The sequence below is a fragment of the Aquila chrysaetos genome, chromosome 23 (assembly GCF_900496995.4).
Source record: "Aquila chrysaetos chrysaetos chromosome 23, bAquChr1.4, whole genome shotgun sequence".
Lineage (NCBI taxonomy): Eukaryota > Metazoa > Chordata > Aves > Accipitriformes > Accipitridae > Aquila > Aquila chrysaetos.
The window spans coordinates 9,101,553-9,126,375 of NC_044026.1; the positions used below are offsets into that span (position 1 = coordinate 9,101,553).

The following is a 24,823-nucleotide window of genomic DNA, read 5'->3' on the forward strand; positions in this document are numbered from 1 at the left end:
GGTAGTATTTTTTTAAGGATCACCTCTAGAAATGTTTCTGTAAATACATTTCAGGAAAAATATCTTCCTCTGGCCAAAACAAGACTGAGTTACCAGAGCTTACCCTCTTCAGTACAGTTGGCTGGGAGATGGCAGTTTCATTTCAAAACTGAAGAGATTTTGAAATTTATTTCCTTTCCACACCGAAAAAACAACAAAACTTCCTGAGTCTTTTCTCAAAATGGAATTGCAATAATTATGTGAATTTAGACACTTTTCTCTCACTCATTTGAAATAAACAAAATCCAGCTAATCCTGGACCTAAGAAATTGTCCTCTCTAGAGCCTTGCTATAATTCACCTATCTTGGAAACAGTCTGGCTCTGACAAAAATGGGTAGTTTGATGGAAATACAGTCAGCTGAAAATTTTCCTACCACCTCAAGTATGGGTCTCAGCAGTGCTGTCAAAGCAAGCTGTACAAATAAATGACATTTCAGTAACCAAGCTTAAATCAGACTTTTTCCCCTGAAATTTTATTTGGATTAAACAAGTGTTTAATTTAATTTCAAATATAATGCCCCCTCTTGCTTCTGTGAATTACCCCCCTGAAGAAGTAAAACCAAACTTACATAAAAATTGTATTAGATTTTAAATAAAAAAGGTTTCCTTTTTTTCCCCCCGACGAGACTGTTTTATGAATGTGGCCCCAGACAGAATTCCTCAGCGAATGAAGTATATGTCAAAAAATGTCCAGTGCTGTCTTGCAGAGATAATGCATAAAGGGGAAGAAGCAGTGCATGCTTGTGCAGGTAGAATTTTGTTTACATGAAATCCCTTTTTCATCAAGCTCCGATATTTCCACTCATGTTTTAGTTGATATTTTACTTGTATTCTTATTATCTCCACCAAGCCAAACATCTTCTTCGATAAGTCATCTGAATTTACAAATGGCTTCTGCAGCAATTTGGAGTTTAGACTTTGAGTTAGAGAGGTTCTAGTGGAGAATGGAAAATTTCATAATATGAGCAAATGAGGAAAAAAACACTTGAGGAAACAGAAAACTTACAGAACATCTGCAGGGTAGCTATCTTGACTCTCCGCAGAGAATCATCTAGAACAGTCTCCTTGCAAAAGGATCAGGTGCTCACATCTTTCATTTTTGAATATTCTTTCCTTAAGGGCAGGCACCGTGTCAGACATATTCGTGTGTATACGCTGGATACCCCACTACAGTTTTAGAGTCAGTAGCAACAAGTATTGCTCAGAAAGCTCTCAAGGCTGCCAAAGCAGAGCCAACACAAAGAGATTTTTTCAGTTATATTCTAGCCTTGAGGCAGCAGCTTCTGAAAATGTCTTACTAAAAATGGCATAAGAAATAATACTCGTAATCAAGGGTAGTTGTACCAAAGGAAATGGAAGATTTTGCAAGAGCTGAACAAAAATGTAGATGTATAAACAACATCTCTGGCTGCTGATTGCTGGAATGTCTTACGTGTATTACTTCATTTTTTTTTATTTATTTTAATATAAGATGGCTCTGCATACACTTCTTGGAAGTTCAGATTCGATACTGTCAAGCCAAAGCATATCTTGGAAACATACAGCACTGGGGGTGGGAGTACAGATGTTCAGCGTCATTCAGGATCCAGCCTGCAAACTCAGGCATTTGAACACCAGCACGTTTCACTGTTGTGCTTCAACAGGTGGTACTCCACTCAGTGCAGCATTATTTAAATCTGCTTGCTATTTCAGGCTCAGGCAGCAGTTCAGACTGTCCAAGTTCCTTCTTTCTTTTGTGTCTGGAAGGGTGCTTGCATGCAGCTTCTGATCAGACCACAGAAGGTATTTTAACATGCTTGTCTTAACACAAAGACGCTTTATTAATTCTTTAGCTCCCTTAGGTATTCCTACGACGTTCAAAATTTTGAGCAAATGATGGTCTTCTCCTGACAAAATACCTACTTTCAGACTGAGATCAGATGGGGATTAGTCAGGCCAAGAGGAATTTGCATTAAAAAGTTGCCACTGATTAAAAACATTGAGGGTTAGATTAAATCTGGAAAGCAACTTTTACAAAATTGAGAGCTACTTTTTTTTCTGATATTGAGGATAAAATCCAGTCCCCTGCTCACAGTTCACACATTGCCCTCTGGAGCAAACAGGGGTCTGAGAGCTTTGGCTCTCCTCTTTTTCCTGCTTCTTCATATCCCTTGCTCCCAAGGTGATTTGTAGGTGTCGCAAGTGAGCACATCTCTGTGCCTGCCAGTGACTCCCACCCAGCTGATGGAATTCTTGGTTGTCTTGTTAGGCAGTTTTCGATTGTATTGGGTTTGTGTGGCAAGGTTTTGGTAGCGGGGGGGGTTACAGGGGTGGCTTCAGTGAGAAGCTGCTGGAAGCTTCCCCTGTGTCCAACAGAGCCAATACCAGCCGGCTCTAAGATGGACCCGCCGCCAGCCAAGGCCGAGCGCATCAGAGATAGTGGTAGTGCCTCTGTGATAACAGATTTAAGAAGGCAAAAAAGTTGGGAGACACGGAAACGGCAGCCGGAGAGAGAGAGTGAGAACATGTAAGAGAAACAGCCCTGCAGACCCCCAGGTCAGTGCAGAAGGAGGGGGAGGAGATGCTCCAGGCGCCGGAGCAGAGATTCCCCTGCAGCCCGTGGGGAAGACCATGGTGAGGCAGGCTGTCCCCCTGCAGCCCAGGGAGGTCCACGCGGGAGCAGATCTCCACCTGCAGCCCAGGGAGGAGCCCACGCCGGAGCAGGCGGGTGCCCAAAGGAGGCTGTGACCCTGTGGGAAGGACCCACGCTGGAGCAGGCTCCTGGCAGGACCTGCAGACCCATGGAGAGAGGAGCCCACACTGGAGCAGGTTTTCTGGCAGGACTTGTGACCCGCGGGGGGACCCACGCTGGAGCAGTCTGGGCCTGAAGGACTGCAGCCCATGGGAGGGACCCACGCTGGAGCAGTTCGTGTGAAGAACTGCAGCCTGTGGGAAGGATTCACACCTTGGAGAAGTTTGTGGAGAACTGCCTCCTGTGGGAGGGACCCCATGCTGGAGCAGGGGAAGAGTGTGATGAGTCTTGCCCCTGAGGAGGATGAAGTGGCAGAGACAATGTGTGATGAACTGACCGTAAACCCCATTCCCCGTCCCCTGCGCCGCTGTGGGGGGGGGTAGGTAGAGAATCTGGGAGTGAAGTTGTGCCTGGGAAGAAGGGAGGGGTGGAGGGAAGGTGTTTTGAGATGTGGTTTTATTTCTCATTACCCTACTCTGGTTGATTGGTAATAAATTGAGTTAATTTTCCCAAGTTGAGTCTGTTTTTGCCCGTGATGGTAACTGGTGAGTGATCTCTCCTGTCCTTATTTCAACCCACGAGCCCTTTGTTGTATGTTTTTCTCCCCTGTCCAGCTGAGGTGGGGGAGTGATAGAACAGCTTTGGTGGGCACCTGGCGTTCAGCCAGGGTCAACCCCCCACATCAATCAATAATTTTTGCACTCCAAGATCAATGCAAAGGGCCTTTGTTAGGGCCAAGGAGTCGAGCGGCTACTGGGTCATTGCCCACTACTGGACCAAGTCCCATTTCATACACCAGGGAGGAAATGCAGACCCATAGTTTGTTCTTTACTACGGTGTGCTTCCTTTCTAATGAACTCTTTTGGTTAGTTGGGAGTAGTAAGATGAATGAAGAAAAAACCTTCCCAATCTCTGCATCTGAGACACAGAGAGGACTCAAATTATCTCAGGTGACTAGGGAATATGTACAGTGATTCATAAACAATGACGAGATAGGGTCAGGAAGAGAAAACAACGCTCAACAGCTACTTTGGGCCAATGCTGGATGGCTTTGGCATTAGGCTGCTGTGTCTAGCCAGCTGAATTCTGCAAAACCGCTCTATAAAGAAACTTTTCTTAAGCAGTGCTTGTTATTTCTGTTACCTAATTTGCACATTCAGCAGCACACTGTAGCTGTTATGGAGCAGGTCCTGTATTTCTGCAAATGGCAGCCAGCTGCCTTTCAACTCTGCAAATTTCTTTGCAGCTTATTTATATACCATTTGAAGGCTGACCTAATGCTCACTTAGCACAAAATAAACCCTGGAAACATGTGGTGGCATAAAGCTGCCAAGTCAAACACTTACTGCATTTTTGTAGAAGAAATACAGCACCATGTTGGCGAGTCGGGAATAACACCAGTGGCCATGAACAAGCAAGAGCTTCTCCAAATGCCGGAACCTTGGGATTGCAAAGTCACTTGCCATCACCGCCTTTAATGAAAGAAAAGTTGGCATCATTATTGTAAAGTGTCACTTTCAACACCAACAGTGAATCTAGTCATCTTCTCAACTCATACAGTCAATGGAAATTGTACTGATGAAGAATGAAATCCATTACAGTGAATCTGAAATGCAACAATTGCTGCACTGATTTGGAATACCCGTGAGCAAACCCAGCAGCTTGGCAGAACATGCAAGGTGACCCGGTCCTCGCCCAAAGGAGATTACAGTCTGCGTTCCAGATGGTGACAAGCAGCAGCAAAAAGTGAGAGGTGGGAGAATGGCTGGCAATTGCAGTTGCATGAGCATGAAGGCTCAGGGCCTGCGTGTGAACATCTTGGTGGCTGTAACAGCTTTCTCTGTAAAAACTACAGGGTACTTACAGGGCAAAATGAATTTCCACAGAATAAAATAAGAAAAGCACAATTAAGTGGTTGCATCATAATTACTGGACTTTGAAAGACAAAACAATGAAAAGATTAGTTTTAATTACATTTGCAATCCTGGCTTATAAAGTTTACTGAGCTGCCTGAGATATCAGTATTTTGAGGGATTTTTAAAAACGCATGTTTCCAAAAACTGCCTATGAAAATATCACACTAGATGAGACTCCTCTGGGACTGTGCAGACTGACAAATCACCCAGTTTCTCTCTACTTCTGACTAAAATTCAGGGTACTCTACATCTAGATGAGACCTTCTTGTAAATGATGGTGTTATCACAGTTGTTTCATGGTTTTCCTTATTCTTAGGATCACACTAAGATTTCATTTAATATTATTTTACATTTCCTCTCCTATTTTGGTATCACCTTTCTTCTCACAGTTCAGCAAAAACATGAGGAAAGGTGAAAACCTCCAAAGGAGCACTGTCTTCTTTACACTCTGCAGGGTGTATTTTGGCTGTATTTTAAAATGAGAGACATCTTTCCTTTTAATTTTTCGTAATTCCCTTTCTCGGTAAATCATCAAAAGGGCTCAATTTTCCCAAGTAAGTGCTTGTAGAAGCTATTAAAATAAACTCTAAAACAGTATGCAAGAGAAGGTGTAATAATGTAATTTAAGCAGTGGATGTGTATAAGCACTGGGATATTTTTTAATATGTTGCCACATCCTGGGATTTCTCAGGTACTGAGATATACTTGTTATAACCTCCCTGCACAGGATAGTCTGACTTGTCTTGCAGACATACAGCTACCTTGCAGTTTGAGGGGAATAGGGCTGTGCTATGTCTGCTTTCTTGTCCTCCACCCCATCTCAGACTATTCCAACGTTAAAACAAAACCGTTAGCTTCTTTTCAGCTGTGCTTCTAACATAGTACTTCACAACACATTGTGATAAGTGTAGGGGTTTTTTTTTTTTATTCCATTTTGATTACAGTGAGGAACACAGCGAGGAAGATAGTGTTATCCAATTACATTTGCATGTTTATTTCACCTCAAAATATCCCCTTGATTTTCACATTTTTATTTTTTCCTCCAGCTTTTTCACAGGAAAAAGTGATTCATGCTCCACATGCTTCCACAGAATGTGGAAAGAAAATAAATCAGAAAGTATTGCTGTTTTAGACATCTAAATGCTCAACGCCTTCTGAGTACCTGCATGTGTAAGATTCTGACAGTTGTTTACAGTAGAGAGGCCTGCACGGTTCCTTAGGACCCTGCAGCCAAGGAAGGAATCTATAACCATTTTCCACTCTGTTGAACTTTTATTTAGAAAAAACCCAGGTAGTTTAATGGGTTAATGATCAAATAGCTTTCAGATTTGAATACACCTGCAAAAGCCAGGGGCATTTGAGGACTGGTTATTGGAAGTGTATGAGCTCAACTGAAAGTGGCATAATTGGGAGAGGAGTAAAAAAAGTGCTATAAGCACTATATGCCTGCATTAGGAAAAAAAGTGATCTGAATTAATACATCAATGATAGGAGCTGGTAAATTCATAAGAGATAGTAAGACCTAAGGAGTTTGGGGCAGACTTTTTTGAACTGATAGGCTCGGAGGGGACCCCACAAAAACAGTCTCCTCTGGGCTTGAGCCTGGACTGCCTGCAGAGTGATACTGCAGAAGTTATGCAAAGCTCTCGGAGCCTGGTGAAGGCTGTGGAACAACAAATGCACTCGGTATCAGCTTAATCCAAGACTTCCTTTTCTCCTGCCCTGTCCGGCCATCAAAGTCACACTCATAGGGTCTATGGCTGGGATGCCATATGCACAATAAATAGCTGAATATTTTTGTGGTAGCTTCTTTCCAGTCTAATTTACAGCTGCTAACAGCTTGGAGAAGCATTTTAACGGATTGCGGGCCTGCAATCTGTCTGTTTGAAGAGCACCGATGGACATCCATTTGCCCTGGAGATTACTTTGACTGAACCCACTGGATGATTACAAGAAGGAGAACAAGTGTAATAGCTCCGCTGGGTCAGGCTGAAGCCCTTCTTCCCTAGTATCCTGCCTCCAACAATGGCCAAGAGAGCATGCCTTCAGAAGAGTATATGAATAAATAAGAAAAACATCTACTGACTTTTCTCCAGAGTACTGTCCTAGCTTCTGGTGATCTGCATGTCAGAACATGCACAAAGTTGACATCTGATTTCATAGCTCAGTTAAATTTTTGTTTCATAAATTTGTGTGTTGACCCAAATAAATTACAGCATTCATGAAATCCCATGGAATAATATTCTATAGCCAACTTGCACACCGTGTGAAGGAGGCCCTTCTTCCCTTTCAAGCAAAACTTCCAGCCAGTGTTGCAAAAAATGCAAGTGGGTCAGAGAACCACGCACCAGTAACTAAGTTAAGGAGCATGCTCATCTGCTCAGGTCCTCAGGATGGAAACACTTCCCATCTTCTCTGAAAAGCTCTTTGACATATACTCAGCTACTCTATTATCTCACACAATCAGTCTGCACCCACCCCAAATACATGGTAGGTTATGAAAACGAGGTATCTTCCTCATTCTCTCTGTCTTACTGCCACGTCTGATGCTAACAATGCAACTGAACTGCACTAGCAGTAGAGTAATAGGTAATACAGTAGGTAATACATCCTATACATATACATCTTCTCTTCCGGGGATGGGAGAAGTTTCTCTTATACAGTCGTAAATACAGTAATGACAGGCTGAACACATCCAAAAGACTACAGGGCAAGTCCCGTTATCTTGCTGTTCCCTGTGGCAGGAAATGGGGAGAAAACCAAGACTTGGAAGAGTGTGTAGAGAGCAAAGGGCTGCAATTTTCTCTTTCTTCACTGTTCTTCTGTCTGAATAGGCTGAGTGAGTGAGATGTGGGTGGCTGGGCTAGGGGTCACCACCACACCATGCAAATAAGCTGCATCAGCTGGATGGGCTTGTGCAGCTCCTCCACAGGAGAAGTATACCCAAGCAATCCAGGAGAGAGGAGAATAAAAGCCAGAATAAGGTAAACCTTTATTTCCTAAATAATGCATAGCTGAGCTTTTTTCATCCTTTAAACCAGTATTTAACAAATGACTTCTTAAAACATATCGCTTAGAGGGATCTGATAAGTTGAATTTTCTGAGAAGGTAGCGTGTTTATACTTACCACAGATCTGAGAACAAACACAAGCTCAAACTCAAGTCGAAAGCATCCTTACGACACACAACTGGCACTCCTGAGCACAACTTGCCACTTCTTTTATTTGTGTTGGCTATCCAAAGGCAGCTTGGTCAAGCTGACATATGGGAAATACCTGTTTCACCCTTTCACGGCAGTGCTTTTCAGTGAACGAGCAACATTACCTGCATGCCTTCTTGACCAGAGATCCCCACACCAACATCTGCCACTTGGATCATGCTGACATCATTAGCACCATCACCTAAAGATGACAAGACACAGTTGTATTGTCACTAGTAGACCAGGAACAGTTAGCAGCAGCAAAGCAAAGGAAAGCCCGTTGTTACTGAGTGTTGGCTGAGTATAGTAAAGGAGATGTGTACTGAGTGTTGGGTGAGTATAGCAAGGGAGATGTGGGGTAGGGAAGGATCCATCTTTGGAATATAAGGTTCAAAGCTTGGCAAAGCTGCCAAGACATTCATATCTTTGTAGACTTTTTTTATCGGAAAAGTAAAAATAAAACAAACCCCTCTTTTTTAAGAAAGACCTAAAATTCCAACTATCTGGCCTGAAGTGCACAAACGCTAAAACACTGGAAGGCTGAGAATGAGCTTCCCAATACTTCTGCTTCCTGATTAACTCTCTGCCTGCAATCAGGTATGACTAAGAATGAAATGTGCAAGGAGGCCTAAAGCCAAGGAGAATGTCTACAGAGTAAAAAATACAATAAAGTTAAAAAGCAGATGAATTCTTGACTCGGGTTGACCTGTCCGAGATCTTTAATACACCCATCACAGGCAGATTTAACTGGAACGGTTGCACAGTCACCATCCCTTGCTCTGCTTCCAATCGTGACACCACAAATGATAGGTGCCATAGAAAGGATACCAGAATGGGACATGTATCTACTTCTTAACCTCTTAAATTGCAGCCAGAGTGCTAGTGGAAAAGGAAACTGTATTAGCCGACGACAATACACTTGGTTTTAAACTTCAGTGGCTACGGCATACATTCACACCTCACTCCAGTTTCCCTGCTGTTGGCACATATAAGAGCACATATCTGCTTACCTGACAAAGCTGATGTTTTTGTGACTGTGCGACACAACCCCAAGTTAGCTCATGTTGATTAAAAGGGAGGATGTATACAGCTAGGCTTTTAAGGCAGAGCAGGAGCTCGAGTTCAACTCACAGGCTTGAGATGCTCAGAAAGAAATGAAAACACAAGCAGCCCAGTCTCCACTAGTGCTTTTAAGCATTCTGGATAATTCACACTAACCACCCAGACATTTTTGACAACACATGCAAACGATTATGTCCACAGTCAGTCAGCCAAAGATTCAGTACGAGGAAGGCATATTTGAGCTGATATAATATAGTGAGCATGAGCATTACTATAATCAGCACACATTTGGTGATGTGGACGTCACAGGAGTCTGGCAATTATTATATGTACTTAGGGTTTCTCATGGGGTATGTCCAACCCACATGTGTTGCTGCTATGATTAACCAAGACAAGTAGATGAAAGTGTGTTTGTGACAAAATATGCTGCAATCATGTCTTGTAATGCAACGTGAGCCTAAACCTGAGATAGGGAAAGAACAGCTGGTTGACTTTTCCTATGTAAAAACCATGCAAACATGGAAGAGGCTGCCAGGTTTAAAACAGGGTGACTGACAAAATCTCCCCTTTGCCAACTAAGCGATTAGCTGGGAAGAAGTGAAAGCAGTGGCACAATGCCAGTCATAAACCCATTCTCTATACTGACAAGGCCAACTCATATCCGCTGTATGGCGGACTTGTGATGAAAAACGCAGAACCTTGAGTTTAAACATGATTGGACGAAACAACACCAAGCACAATGTTGTTCTGTGTAATACAGTGATTGGAAAATGGTGTTCTGCACAGCATCAGCGAGCCCAATTCTTCACAGCTGTGTTCGGACATGCCAAAACCTCATAGCATACCTGGGTCCTGATTACCTAACTTCTGCAGGAAGAAATCCCAAATACTACTCCAGAGTTCTATCTTGGTTTTGAATAAATATGTTAGAGTAAATATGTTAGAGCTGTCCGACACATTTTCAGGCAAAACTGGAAGGCTACTTGAGTTGTCAGGCGGCTGGAAGGGTCCCATTGCAAGTCAAAAAATCAAAATTCTCAAGGCACAGTATATATCAAAGCAGGCTAGTTTAAACTGAGATATTTACCTATTGCCAAGGTCATTGCTTTGAGTTTGTCTCTGACTAGTTTCACTACCATGCTCTTTTGGAGTGGGGTAGAGCGACAACACAGTACTGAACGGCATCGCTTTGCTAGCGCCAGAAATTTATCTTCTAGTGTAGGTTCCAGGGCATAAGCTAGAGTCCTTCCATCAATCACTAGGCCCAAGCTGGAAAGCACAGGCAAAGAGGGTGGATAGAGAGGGGTGAACCCAACAGTCATGTTTCCAGCAGCTTCGTCTATTGTGGTGTTTGAAAATTTAGACTCTACACATTGCAGACACTGTTCCAGCAAGACAGCACATGTCTCCTGAAAAAAAATGCAAAATAAATATTCTTGAGAGAAAAGAACATGTATTCAAACATTTGTGTTTGCTGTATACTTAGGCATAAAGAATATGGGGAATGTGTTACATTTGCTGCACTGTTAAAGTTTTAGTTTCTAATAATCTTTTCTATTTGCTCTAAACACTTAATTCTTGCAGAAGATATGACAGCAATGAGGTCTCAAAAGACTTAAAAATCTAATTCCTCTTTAACACGCAGTATTGTATGCTAAACTAATTTCTTTTAGCTCCTTCTCAGAATAACAGTGCTGGGAAATGATAATCAGTATCAGTACCAAGTTAAGTATGGTGATGAACACCATGTACACGCCTACAACTCAGATCAAATAGTTATGCATTGTTAAAGGCCAATTAAAGGTTATTTAAGCTGAATTCTCTCTCTAGCCATACTCAACTGAAAGATGTAATATATGAACTTTTAAAATGAAATGTCGTTAGTCTTACAGCAAAGTATGACAAAAAAGAAAGATCATGGAAAAATCAATTTACCAGTTCAGTTGATACACTCAAGAACGGAAAATGCTGTTATCTTTTCTTCCTTTTCAAAAGAAACTGGAGCTGGATACTGCTGGCCTACCTCTCCTCTGCTGATCTGAAGTCCAATTTTATCAACCCATTAAAGGACTATAGCACTATCAGTCTGGTTCCTTGTATGTTAGACCGTGTCAGTAAACTCTTTGTGACTGCTTGCAACAAGTTGAGCACAGGAAAGATCAGTAATTCAGAAGAATTAGAAAAGGTCTGTTAGGAAGCAAGGCATTACTTTAGATGTGGTTTTCGGACTCTCAGTGTTAGCATCGAAATTTAAGTATTGCTTCTACCGCCAGAGAAAAAGCCACCTGAGAAAACATGAATGACTGCGTTATCTAAATACTACATTTCAGTGGTGTAACATAAAGCACAAATTCTCAATAGGTAATCAATTGTTTTCTTCCTCAACACATGTTTAATAACAGGTTGCTTTTGGAGACCCACTAGTGCCAATAAGCAAAACTAGGGATGTTTTGAGAATGCATACCAAAGAAAGGCATTTATCCTGCTATGGCATATTTTCACTCATGGAGCCCACTACAGACAGTTACATATCTTCAGTAAGTTTATGATACATGACACTATGACTTAGAAGCATGATTCACTGAAAAGTATTCAAAGACATGTCCTACCTGAAAATTATGGAGGAAGCAGGAAAAGAAGAAACAAAAGAGAGGGAAAGGAAAAAAAAAGCCATCAAACATTTAATTGTACAAGTTGAAAATAAAGCAAAGCTAGTTCACAAGTAAACTTGTGTATTGGATCTGCTTACTGGTGATTCAGCATTCAAAGTGATGATTTCTTCATCGTGATCTAGTAGCTTGCAGGCATATGCAATATTAACAGCTGTTTCTTGCTTGTCTCCAGTAAGAACCCAAATCTGCAACCCAGCTTTGCGCAGGTTTGCAATGGTTTCCGGAACACCATCCTGCAAACGGTCTTCAATGCCAGTTACACCTAAGCACATAGAAAAAGCAAAATATTCCACATTAAATGAACACTTAGGGTTCACCTGAAATTGTAAGCTTGGATTTTTCAAAAAAACCCAGAAGTTTTATTGGGAATTAGCTAAACTACCAATGGTTGCAAGATTTGGGCAGCCTTTTTGGGGTATCGAGAAAGACGAGCGGAAAGTAGATGGAGTAAACATCTGCATCAACAGCCAACAACAAATCCAGAATTCAAAACTTCAACAGCAATCTGATGACACTTCTAGTCTCAGAAGTCCACAATGCTGATCTATCTTTGCTTATTGTCTCCCCTCTGTATCTTCACCGTTTCTTCTGAATCTTGCTAGAGAAGATATTGTTGCTTCTAGGAGATCGTTTCAGTTCTTAAGGGTCTTAACTGCCTTTCCTCAACTAGAAGATGCTGGGTCACTAGAGATTTCTCCCTTTTGAAGGGGAATGACAGCAGGACTGCAGCTTGGCAACAGCACATTAGGCTGCAGACATAAACCTTCTCCTGCCTTGTTGCTGCTTTTTGCTCTTGCAGAAAGACACTGGTTGCCAAATGAGATATAGCAGAGAATAAATCATAAATCTGTTGGCTATGATGTGAAAGTAAAATGTGGCTTTTTCACGCTTTCAATGTATCTTTCTACCTCTCTATAGGAGACTGAGTATCTTTTCTATGCTTTCATAAATCAATAGAGAGAGACAAGATTTTCAAATACTGGAGCAAAAGCCACTCAGGACCAAGTTCAGTGTCACCACTGATACATCAGGGCTCCACTGAGTTTCAGAGAGGCTTCAATGTGAGGAAATGTGAGCCCTCACTACTAGAGAATGAGGAGGTGACATGCAAGTTACCTGAACAACAGGGAAAGCAAAGTAAACTTTCCTCAGTTATTTGTTATTCCTATGGTTGTTCCTTGAAAAAAACATTTTAGCAATAGAAGTCCACCTGAAGTCTGAGCACCAGTCACGTAGGTGGAAACACATTCTTAGGGCAATGTCAGGAAAGCTATTATTATCCAAAAAGTGTACAAAGGAAATTATATTCCTTTTCCAGACTCACTTTTTTATTCCCATAACCTAATCAAAACTGATAACTGCAAGATACAAACCATGGCATGAGGTTCTTGGAGAATGACTGAACGGGTAGTTTACTTCTAGCTAGAGCTCACTTATTTGTCCAGCTGTTCAATTTCACTTTCTTTTTTTCTCCCCCCGGGAGTGCAGCCAGAGCCAACAGGCACAACCATGGTGGAATCTTCCTGATTAATGTGGTCCAAATCAGTCACCTCATGCTCTCCTTTAAGTCAGAGGAGAGAAACAGACACTTCAAGGGCATCATTCATCTAATCCTAAAGTGGGTATCTAAGACAGACCAAATGACCTGCACTTTCCTTTTTTGTCTCTCCATTGGTTATATGGGGAGCCTTAGAGATCTGTAGTAGATAAATCAGAAGCTGGGTGAGGTGGATCTCATCTCCCAGAGACAGGCATGTTGGCAGTTAGTGAAGGTTGTTATCTCCAATAGCGTTATGGCTGTCCCAGTTTCTTTGCCAGAGAAAGCAGTTAGATGCTTGGAGTAATACTGAATATATATACATTTTAGGATCTCAGTGCTTTCAACATCTCAACTCAGCAGAGGAAGAATATGACTTAGCTCTGGGAATACATTTTACGTACACTGATTTGAACTGCATCATTATGAAGTACTGCAATCTCCTTCCACAGAATACACAGGCCCTGAGTGCATGTGCTGAACCTGATGCATATGAGAGTTGATGCCTCTCACAAATGCAGTTTATGAGCTTTGCTTTATGGGTGTCTCTGGTGCCCCTGGAGTCATGGAAGTCTCTGACATGTTGAAGTGGCACTAAGCTAATGAAATTCTGTAGACAGTTTGGGCCAACTCCTCCTCCTATTTAGAGCAGCAGTTCCCATTTATGATATTGTGTCAAATTCATCCCTGGTATCACTCCACTCATTTCACTAGTGATAAAATGATGGCAGGAGCAAGGAAAACAGGGTATATCTGTTATGTTAATTATATCCCATTCCTTTGTGGTGCTGCACATGACAGCCATGACAAAGTCCAAAAGAAGCCAATTTCTGTACTGTCAGAAACCATTTAAGGGAAAGAACGGATTTCATAGCCAAGCGTTCAGAATTTTTAACACATTTTAATTTCATGTCCAGCTCTCATTTCATTACCTAGCAGATGCAGATTCCTCTCGATCCGCAGTGCTGACTGAAACAGAAGTTCTTCACGATTTTCAATAGAGGATTCTGCTTCTAAATGACTTTTTAACCAACAGGCATACTCTTCCTTGCTGAGTACCTATTAAAAAGAGTATGTGAGGACACAGTCAACGTGATGCAGAGGCATTCATACTTTATTGAATAAAATGAAAAAGAAGTTATGAATCAAGAACAACAAATTAATAAATGCCTTCAGTAATCTTTGTCGAGACGCTCCTTAAAAGCAAACTAAGAGTTTGCATTTACTTACTCTTTTTGCAATACAGAGGGTCCGCAGCCCATCTACAGCATACAGATTAAGGTAATTCTGGGTTTTGCTTTGGATTTTTTTTTGATGTTTGCCCCGAGGGTCATCTAGATAAGAGTAAAAAAAGAAATTAGTGATTGAAAACTAACAGCAGCTGAATGGCCTCAGAGAATAAAACTTCTCTACAGTACTCACTGTACCAACACTTTCTAACTGATACTTTTAAAGAGCTGCTGATGTTTCCTGGGAAACTCAAGTAAAACATTCCATTTAGAAAAAAAAAAAAATCTTGTCTTTTTGTTCTCTCTTTTCTGTCTTCTCTCTTCAAAAGTCATTATGAAAGTACGTTAGAAAGACCTTCTTTTTCTTACTCCTTAAGTATTTATTTGGCCTGAATGCTTTAAGAAATCATGATAATCTTCACAGCAAACAATAATCTCAGAAAGAGAAGTATGATTTCAAATACACTACTAACAAATGCTTCTCCACATCTCATCATGTGCAGAAAAAACGACACTTAAATATAGCACTTCATTTTCCCCCCAAGGTTAATATCTCAGAAGAACCAGAAACAGTGCTCTGCTTTGTATGTCTAAGTGTATGAAGGTACTTCTGTTACTGCTGTACTGATACTACCTATTGGCCTGAGTCAATGCAAGAAGTTCTGGGTATGACTGTGACTTCATTTAGAAGACAATTTACACTTGTGAAGACCTCACAGCTAGTTTCTACCTTGAAGGCAGCAGCACAATTTCCACTTAGCTTTACTCTTCACTTAAAGCCATGTGTAAGAAGTCAAAATCAGGACTGAGCATCTGTTCCTTTTCTCTTTTTAGCTGGGATTGGTTCAATGTGCTCACACTGTGTTCAAAAAAGAGTAATGAATATGACGATAACACATTTTGTTCCATCTCTTTACCTGAAATGATGTCTTCAAAAGTTAAAAACAGGTGATACGCATCTTTTTTTATCATCTAGGATCAAGACAGGTTCATGTACAATGTACTGTAGTAGCACTCTTAAATAATATGAATTGCAGGGTTAGTACTAAAGTAAATGTACAAGCTGGTAAGTTTTTAGATTGGAACCATTGAGTGAGAATGACCAGTACCTTGTGGCAGGTTTTCCTATTCCCTGATGTTATATAATTTTTTTCTAAAGTCTGCATGTTTTTTTGGGAGTGTAGAATAATTTCAGAATTATAATTTTGTAATTGGAGCTGTTCCTTAATGCAATATTTGTGTTACTGGTACTTGCACAGTAACCAGTCAGAAAGTCAGGTGAACACCACTCATCACCAGAAGTCTGACCACCTGAAGAGGCCTACTACGTATGATCTCAGTTCACCATTGGATGTGCTCACATCTCTCAACTGACCATACTGAGAAACTACAGGCACTATACCCTTATATTAAGCACTTAATACAGGTATCTAAATTAGATGACACAGATAGCTTACTGTTTATACTTTTTGCTGCCCATTTTCCCAGTGTGCATTCATACCCAATTTGATCTTGCTATGTGTGACCACGTATATACATGTCTATCTGTCTGTCTATAAACTCACAGAGCATTCAGCACTTTCATATTTGTACAGCAGCACAGTGTCTAACCAGGCGTTCACAGGCTCCAGCACAAACATGTACAAGTATTGATGTTGTAGGAAGGAAGGAGCTGGGAGCTTGGAATCCCAATATTCTGGTTTTTGTTCCTGTTATCTCAACCATGTATCGGCACATTTTACTCACTGTATGGCTATTTTCTCACCTTTAAAGACTGTCCTATCCTCTCTAGGTCTGTAAAGCTGGGAGTGTACAGACCCAGTTGTTCCTAAAGGAATGCATAAAGACAGTGGTATTTCAAGCATTCCTTCATTTTAGTTCTATCTCTGATTAAGGTCATGTGGTGAATACTGGTAGGGATATTCTGGTGGGCCTGTCCACCTATCTGTTAATGCTACCTATGCTATCACTATAGATTTCCTCAAAGCGTCAGTACAGATATGTTATTGCAGAAGAATATCCCTACAAATATTATTTGCAACTGGAAAGCCCCTTCTTACACTATAGCTTGTGGCTCCGACAAAAACACCACAAGGTTCCTTCAGAAGCTATTAAACCAGCTCACAACAAGATTCAGCTGCAACATGAAGTAGAAATGTGCATATACTAAGCTGGCAACCTAATAGTTTCATTTAGCTTCCTTTCTATTTGTGCATGATAATCTTTTCGGCATATGTGACTTGGCTGTGTAATATAAGAAATTTTTTTCTGGGACAAATACTGCAGCAAACCTTCTTGTAGGCTTCTGGTATTAGGGAGTCAGCTTTTTTAACTTTAGAAGAATAAAGTAGGCAAGCACTCTTCCTAATTTATTGTTGTACATTACTATTCCAGAGAGAAATGCCATATTTCTTGCATATCCCCCACAAAACTGTGTTATGGGAGTGGCTATTTTTCACCCACTGATTTCAAATGGTGCAAACTTGAACAGGTGCTTAAACACACCAAAAGTCATTCCTATCACTTTAAGTGTTGTTAATCACTTCAGATCTGTCTGAGTGCCACGGGCACTAATGCAGTGATCACAATGTTAAATGCTTATACCACCTCCAATGAACAAAGACAGTAATTCTCTACAAGCAGAGATGTGCACGCCATTTTCCACATGAATTCTCAATTCCCGCGTGGAAAACTGTATCTCCTTCCTCCACCAGCACATCAATGAGAGCTAAACCCCTCCTAGCTCTTCATGTGCCTCATCAGTCTTGCCCTGAGATTCATCTTGTGCTCAGAAGTTAAAAGGAGGAAAGCAATCTCTTGCAGACAAAACTCAGTTGTGGAGATTCTTTTTAGCTGGGATGCAGTGTCTATGCTGAGCAGCGTGACCATGTGCACCATGGAAGTGAAAATCAGCAAATAAGTCTTCTCCAGAAGAATGATAGAGTGCTAGTCGTGTTCTGCTTGCTTCACTTCCTTCCATAATCGCAAGCTGCAGAAAGCCAGCCCAGTCATTGTTTTCTCAATGACTTATGTTCACAGTTCCTGTGTGAGTTGGTTATTGACTCAAACAGTGACTTTATTTATGAACATGGTGACTCTTGAGATAAAGTAAAAACAATACACTCTCGGGAATAATTTCAAGGCTTTTGGAAATATCTGTAAAGCTATCAGAAAACGTCGCGTTTCACAGTCTCAACTAGATATACAGGCAGAACAAATTGAGTCAATTCAGAAACTTTTTAAGTTTTGAAGCTTATGGCGATTTCTGATTTTCTACAAGACACAACTGAAGCTACAACATAATACATTTGCTTCTGGCTCCTCCTCATGTCATATTCTAAAATGCTCTTCCTCCCAAACAAACAGGACATTCGTGTCTGATAGGACCCAGTCATGCAATGTGATGTTATTGTTGGGAGATTAGGGACACAGTGTTGCCTTACTTAGTCTTTCAGTCTAAGAGCACAAGTACCACAAAGTCTCAAGATGCACGCTTGACTGGTGTACAATTTACATGTCCCTGAGGCGCTAAGATAACAAAGAGCAAGCACTGGGATTAGCTGTCATGTCGATTCACTTATTGGTCAATTCCTTGAAATGATAAATGCCTGAATTCTTGTAGTATTACATCTCCTCTCACAGTCATGTTCCACTATCACCAGAGAACAGGATGAAACCACCAACAGGTCCTGCAGTATAGATAACAGCCACGCACGAATCTTCTGAGGCTCCCTCTACCTGGGGAATACCTCCCTGTAATGGGAAAAAGCTGCCATTCCCTCAGGAATTGACAACATATCCACTGACATTAGGATACTGCAGGCAGAGACCACGAATTCAGTTCCAGGAGTGAAGCCGCTCACGAGAAATGTCAAACTTTTTCAGACAGATCCGCTGAAACATACAGAATTACTGAAGCCAGCAGTGGCTTAGAGGGCTAGAAAACAAGGGAAACTGCTTATGAGGTTCTAGGGCTGCACTTTAAATTTCTTGCCAAAAGCAAAATATACTAAAATCATAGTTCAATTTGGGCTAAAAAAATTTAAAAAAAAAAAAGGCACAATTTCAAAGCCACTTTCAATCTGACTGCCTGTAAAGATGGTGGAATGGCTTATATTTGTCCAGCTACAGAATCTGCTCACTGCCAGCGCCGGATCCTCAGAACTTCACTCCCCCTTCGCTGATATATACCACCTTTCGTAATGTTGCTGTTTGGTTTCTAACTGGCCTTGTTGGTTTTACCTAGGTGGGTCTAGATGCTGCCTGGAATTTGCCTGAAAATTCCTGGATCCGTTGAGTGTACTGTGAAAAGACATAGCAGCTGCAAACATAGTCTGTTATCTGGTGACAAATATTTGAGACTTGGCATAAAATAATCTTTTCTTTTTAATGCTCAGTTCTCATTCTGAGAACTCATTTCCAAACATTATTTTCTAGGTACTTTATTAGAAATTCTCAGTACTACAAATTCTCTGTTAGTACTTCGGAAGGAAACAAGTTTCCACAGATGCTCTACATACCTTCTGTGATATCAGATCTTTACTAGAAAATTATTCATGAATACTTTGTTGTTAGTTAAGGACAAGTTGTTCTTAATTTTTTTGGCTCAGCTTTGATTATATGGCTGGTAAACAGAAAACTAATGCCTACATTTTCTGTATTTCATTAAACTAAAATTACATAGTATAAGCCTTTCACAATGTTTACTCCAACTAATGTCAAAGTAACCACAAAGTCAATGCATTAGTGAAACATGGGAAGTACCTCTCGCACTTTCGGGCTCTGTCCATTCATACTGGCAGAACCTTTAAACACTGGATTTAAATTCAGTGTTTGAAAATACAGTAAATTAGATGCAAACTGATTCATGCAACTGAAACCTGTGTTGTCTCGTCTAACTTCTGAAAGCTTACAGGGTTCTTCTTGAATCCAACTGATTACAATTAGCAGCTATTTAAAGTTGTCCCTGTTTCATGAGACATCTGGGTGCTGGAGAAGTTCTCCATGCTTTTAGGGAAGTACCCCATGTTCACAGCTACATGTCTGTTCCCTGCTAGTCAACTACATATTTGAAGCCAAGATTTCTTGTCTGAACAGCATCTCTCCTTCTTTTGCCAACAACCTTTCTGTTCTGATGGCTGATCGATTCACAGTGGCCTTGTAGCGTCATAGTCAAACCAACATAAATGCGTTTGATTTATGCAAATGTATTGCAGCGATAAAGGACGTAAAGATTCACAAATGAAACAGAGAGGGGAGCTGCAATAGGAAGTGCTTGGGTTTCATATAAAATACTCAAATAGCTAAGCACCGCGAGGCAGTTTTTCATGAAGAAATGTAAATTGCTTGGCAGAGTTTCAAGAAATTCCTTCAAATAAAGTTTGGTAGTAGAAGATCTTATACAGAAATTAATTTAACTCATTCTTGCAAGGTGAGGAACCAGTCATTTGTTACGGAAAATTTGCTATAATAACAAAGTATTATAAAAGAAGAGAGACGACTGCCATTCTACCATTCCCTATATTCAGGACAAAAGCAGGCAGGTCTACTTGCTAGAGAAGGCAATAAGATATGATGAGTTTTTCAGCAGTTAACCAGAACTCCCACCCCCAATCCCACAAAGGTAAGTAAGAGGTGTACCTGAAGAGCAGGGTAGAAGAAGATCCATAATAACTGAATCTGGCTCCTTTAGTGTAAACATTTATTTCATCTGTGAGAGGATGTCTAACGACTACCGACATCCTCTTCCTGACAGAATCAAAGCCCAATGTATGTAATACTTCAAAGCTTAATGTTCCCAGGTGAGGTAGCTCCACTGATACCTGGTCAGACAGCCTTCCAACCAGAGAACAGTTATATGCCCTTGCTGCATAGACGAGAGCAGCTTCATCTGGACTCTCTGCTTCATAACGGAGTTCGCCTTCCGCAGGTCCACTCCCCACAGCTGTTCGGCCTTGCTGGGAGCTGTAGCCATTGTTATTCATCTGCGCAGAGTATGTCAGCTTCTCTTCCAGTTTTAATAAAGTGCTATCCGTAGATGTAGGTGAAAGCACACTTAAACCAAATCTGTGCATTGATTTGCTTGTAGCTAGACTAGATGAACTGCTGCTGTTAGATCCAGAGGTCAAGCGACTTGGAGTGAATCTTCGTATGAAGTCTTCTATGGTTTTTACTGGAGATCTTAGTTCAAATCGATCTCTAACCTTGAGAAGTAAAAAACAAACCAATGAACAAAAACCAAAGAAAAGACGTACGGGAATTCTGACGTTGATATTCAGCCTAAGCAGCTCCAACTAAAGAGGAGTATTTCTTTGAGAACAAAAAGTAATGGCATTTGTATTTTGAGAAAGGAAGTATATGGACAAAACTGACTCAACAGCAAAAAACTTACCGGAACTTTAGAATTGTGCCTCTGTGTGAAAGCACGTATGTTTGTATTAAAAACATTTTTTCTTCTTTCACCTCCTCAGATATGACTAATGGATAGACTATCAATGTTGCACCACCGTCAGTAGTGCATTCTAAAACCTATCGTTAGTAGGAAACATTGGCATTCTTTGTGCATATTCAGTGAAGGTAGTAAAAGAAAGTTGATGGAAGAGCTTTCTATCGAGAATGTGGTATCAGAAAAGTTTCATGAGAATATGCCAATGTCAACAACAGTCTCAATAGGAACATGTTGAAATAAATAATTTCCGCTCTCTTCTCTTTCAGCATCAAAGCATTTTGCTTCAGTTTTATCACTCATCTCTGTTTACTTAAATCTTTTTACAGATACAATGTTATTAATAGTAATAGCATACTCATAGTGATATATATTAAATTACTGTATAACAGTGCAGCATTCCTGAAACAGCAGAACTGAGCATTCTCCAAATGTCTCCCTGGCACAAAACCATGTGATTTTGCAGACTAGTTCACTTTTTATTCCAATCTGGAACAGAAAGAACTCTCAGAATTTTCTCCAGAATGGGAATTCCAGCTGCTGGCTAGCTTTAATACTACATTCCATCATATTTTCGTCTTACAGATCATCTTGGGATTGCATTTTTTGAAATTCTCGTTTGTCAGTGACACTGGTTTAGGCCGATTTTAAGCAGTAATGATCATTATTTCTCATAATGAGCTTAAGATGCATCTTTTACACAATTTGAAAGTTTTAAGCGATGCTTTTCAAGTATATTCTCATTTTGAACTTTTAAAAAATGTCTCAGCCTTTTCTTAATTTAATCCATACGTTCAAAATATCCACAGACAGCTTATATTCTTTTCTGGAAAGTCTTGCACGTTTGCAAATTAGTTCCCACACATACACGCATATTTACATTTATTAAATGAATAAGTTACAGTGCAAGAAATCGGGAAAGTTTCAGAAGTATCTTGAAATTGTCAATGAAAGCATATCTTACCTTGAAGGTAAGTGAAATAGTTGACATACTCCATTTAACTAATGCTTAACTAAACCCGCTCAATCACACAGCGGTTCTAAGAGTTGTCTTATAACTAGTCTACTTGTTTCTCACTAGAACAGGAGGTTTTTCATTTCTCCAATTTACAAGATAAATTAGCATCAACGCAAAAGGGGTCTTAAACTCGGTTTTGCTGTTTCTTTAACCCACCTTCTGTCGGGGCTGATTTGGTGCAGTTACCACAACTGTATTACATATAGTCAAAGCGATGAAGAAGTCAAAAATGTCACATAGTTCTGGACTCAGATGGGATAATGGCTGTTCGTGGCTCCTCATGACCTCCAGATGCTTTGCACATTCATTCACCTTTTCCAACAAGCTCGGGTCAGGTGTGATGTCCTTCTCCTAGTAATAAACAGCAGTGATTAATATCTGTGATTCTGCAAATTTCCAGAGCGGCAAGAAGCAATCAAAGCATCCAAAGCAGTGTCAATATCAAGAGTTTTATGGTGGCCTTACACCACGGAATGGAGGTGGAGAGGACTGTAAGAAACTCATTCTAGACAATAAACAGTTAACAACGAGTCTACCGATAGAAATGGAAAGGTGAGTAACTGTTATCAACTATTTCATTAGAGATATTTATAGCGGCAATATTAATCTACTTTGGGTGCAGTGGATGGGAGAAGAGTTACATACTAATATTCCTCCCTCTCTCCTGTCTAGTTCAAGACATTCATTATCTATTACTAAAGGGTGGTACACTACAGAGACCAAAAGAGTGGAAAAATTAGACAACAATGACATTCAAAGCTCGGCCTTACATCAGCAGAATAAAATGAAACCATCTTGGATTGTTTATTAGAGAACAACAACCATCCACACATTTGAAGGTAATTCATGTGGTTTTTTACACTGAAACACAGAGCACTTTCCACTCTATTTCATCAGTACTTTCCACTTACTTAATCTATTGCTTGTCACAGCAAGCTCTGGTATTTCTTAAGATAGGAGGATGCAAGGATACAAAAGATTAAAAGATAAACTGATCTAAGGCTCTTTCTTCAATAGAATTTTATCTGCTGATGCTCAGCAGCTGATGAATCTGAGAAACCACAGAACTCCATGTGTAAAAACTGCACCTTGGAATTGTACCAAAAGAGCTTGCTCTTGACTGAAATCAAGAAGTTCCACCAGTGCAAACAGCATCTTTGTGCCTATATTTGCAATTTGTTTTAAGGGTGAATTTGTGTCAACAGTGCAACAACACAAAATCCCTAGATAGACAAGACTTGGCTTCTCTGCTCTTCTATTATCAATCAGCTCATGTGAAACTTCCACTGAATTACAATAGTATAAAATAAACTAAACAAAGCAAAGTTGTAACAACATAAATTCACCAACATTTCGAAGTAAAGTTTTTTATTTTTTTTAAAATAAAACACATGCAATCCACTGATAACCTTCAACCACACTAAAATTATGCTACGGTGTATGTCAACAGTGTCTAAGAATTGGAATACACACTGTCCAGCCCAGCACTTGTTAGTTTAAAATCCTCTGACAAAAAAGAAAAGAAGAGGCATATGCAGAGCAATTAGAATCTTTGACCTCAAACCTTATGCTACTTTCGCCTTCTGTAGATAAACAGAAGGCATACATTTTCTTTTCAAAATCAAGGTATAACTAAAACAAAGGTTTCGGATTGTCTTTACCTTTAGCTTGTTCCCACAAGAAGATATTTAGATAAGATCTATGCCAACACTTGATTATTTTTGTACACACAGCTGTGACTACAGAAGAAAAAATGCCACGACGCAGTCTATAAGAGGTACACAATGTGCTATAGATTTCTCTACCTTTCCCTTTTCAGGACATTGTTCTATTAAAAGATACAAGACACTGTGCATTAGTTCTCATGACTTACCATTGGGCTACTGAACGCAGTGTGCTTCGAGAGTATGCTTGCTCTTTTTGCTTCAGCTCTGCTACCTGTGCGTCGGTGGGTTTTGGTGCTCTGGCTTCTGTGGATTACTTTGATACTCTGATGGCTGCAGATACTATCACGCTGGGATAGAGTTCCTCCTTTTGGGGCTGCCTCGTCTTCCTCAGAATCAGGTTCTTGGTACATCGCTAAGCGTTTGGCTATCAGTAAAAATACAGAGGGAGAAATGTTGCATATGTTAAATGTGGCTGAGAGAGGGAGAGGGACATGGTGAGTTTGTTAAAGTGATCTGGTTTTAATATTATACTGTGCTTTCACGGTAATAATGAATGATTCCATTATCAGGAGATAGATAACAAAGTCTCATCTTAATTGAATGGTAGTATCTAACGGAGGATGCAGATAACATAATTAGAAATGTAATGCAATACACTGCCTCCCTCATCATCACACGCTCTCTGAAAGGCAGTTAGACTCTGCAGTAACTCACTGCATTCCTGAAGACTATTCTGCAGCTCAGCCTGATGAAATCAACCAAATAATTTGGTCTTCACTTGCAGTTTGAGAAGGAAATAAACAATCCAGAAAATTTTCTTGTCATTTCCAACAGAATACAGAAATTTCACAGAAAAGTATGCAGAATACAGACATTTCACAGCAAAAATGTCACATCTACCCAGCACCGGTTAACTGACATCTGAAATGTTCTCAGAACGACACACCTACAGAGCACTACTGCCTGTATTTTATATACAGAGATGAGGTACAGACAGCATAAAAGCCTTGCTCAAGGTCAGGGCCATCTGCTGCAGAGTGGAGACATGAACCCCGATTCCTGACTCCTAGCCTAGTGCTAAAACCACCCTGGAGTCCGTCACCTCCTCTCTGGACAGCACGATAGGCAGGACAATGCAGCATGCAGTATCGCAACCAGGGTACCCTCACCTGCTGCAACACTTGTTTCTCTCAGTATTTGCTGCAGTGAGCAATACCTAGTTTACACAGCATGAAAGAGTTTTTCCAAATGATATATTTTAGATAAATGCTTCCCCAGTCAAGAATCCAACTACAACAACTAATGTT

General features: G+C 40.5%; 1 protein-coding gene across 1 annotated transcript in view; it reads right to left on the reverse strand.

Annotated features, from left to right (window-relative positions):
• Positions 1 to 584: 584 nt before the first annotated feature.
• LOC115334560 (phospholipid-transporting ATPase VA-like) overlaps positions 585 to 24,823 on the reverse strand; it is a 109,736-nt gene continuing 85,497 nt past the window's right edge. The window contains 11 exon segments of the mRNA XM_029998900.2: positions 585 to 974; positions 4,118 to 4,243; positions 8,012 to 8,088; positions 10,036 to 10,357; positions 11,698 to 11,882; positions 14,090 to 14,216; positions 14,388 to 14,491; positions 20,027 to 20,066; positions 20,068 to 20,589; positions 22,006 to 22,200; positions 23,723 to 23,940. Coding sequence (XP_029854760.1) covers positions 912 to 974; positions 4,118 to 4,243; positions 8,012 to 8,088; positions 10,036 to 10,357; positions 11,698 to 11,882; positions 14,090 to 14,216; positions 14,388 to 14,491; positions 20,027 to 20,066; positions 20,068 to 20,589; positions 22,006 to 22,200; positions 23,723 to 23,940 — 1,979 coding nt within the window. The 3' untranslated portion in view covers positions 585 to 911.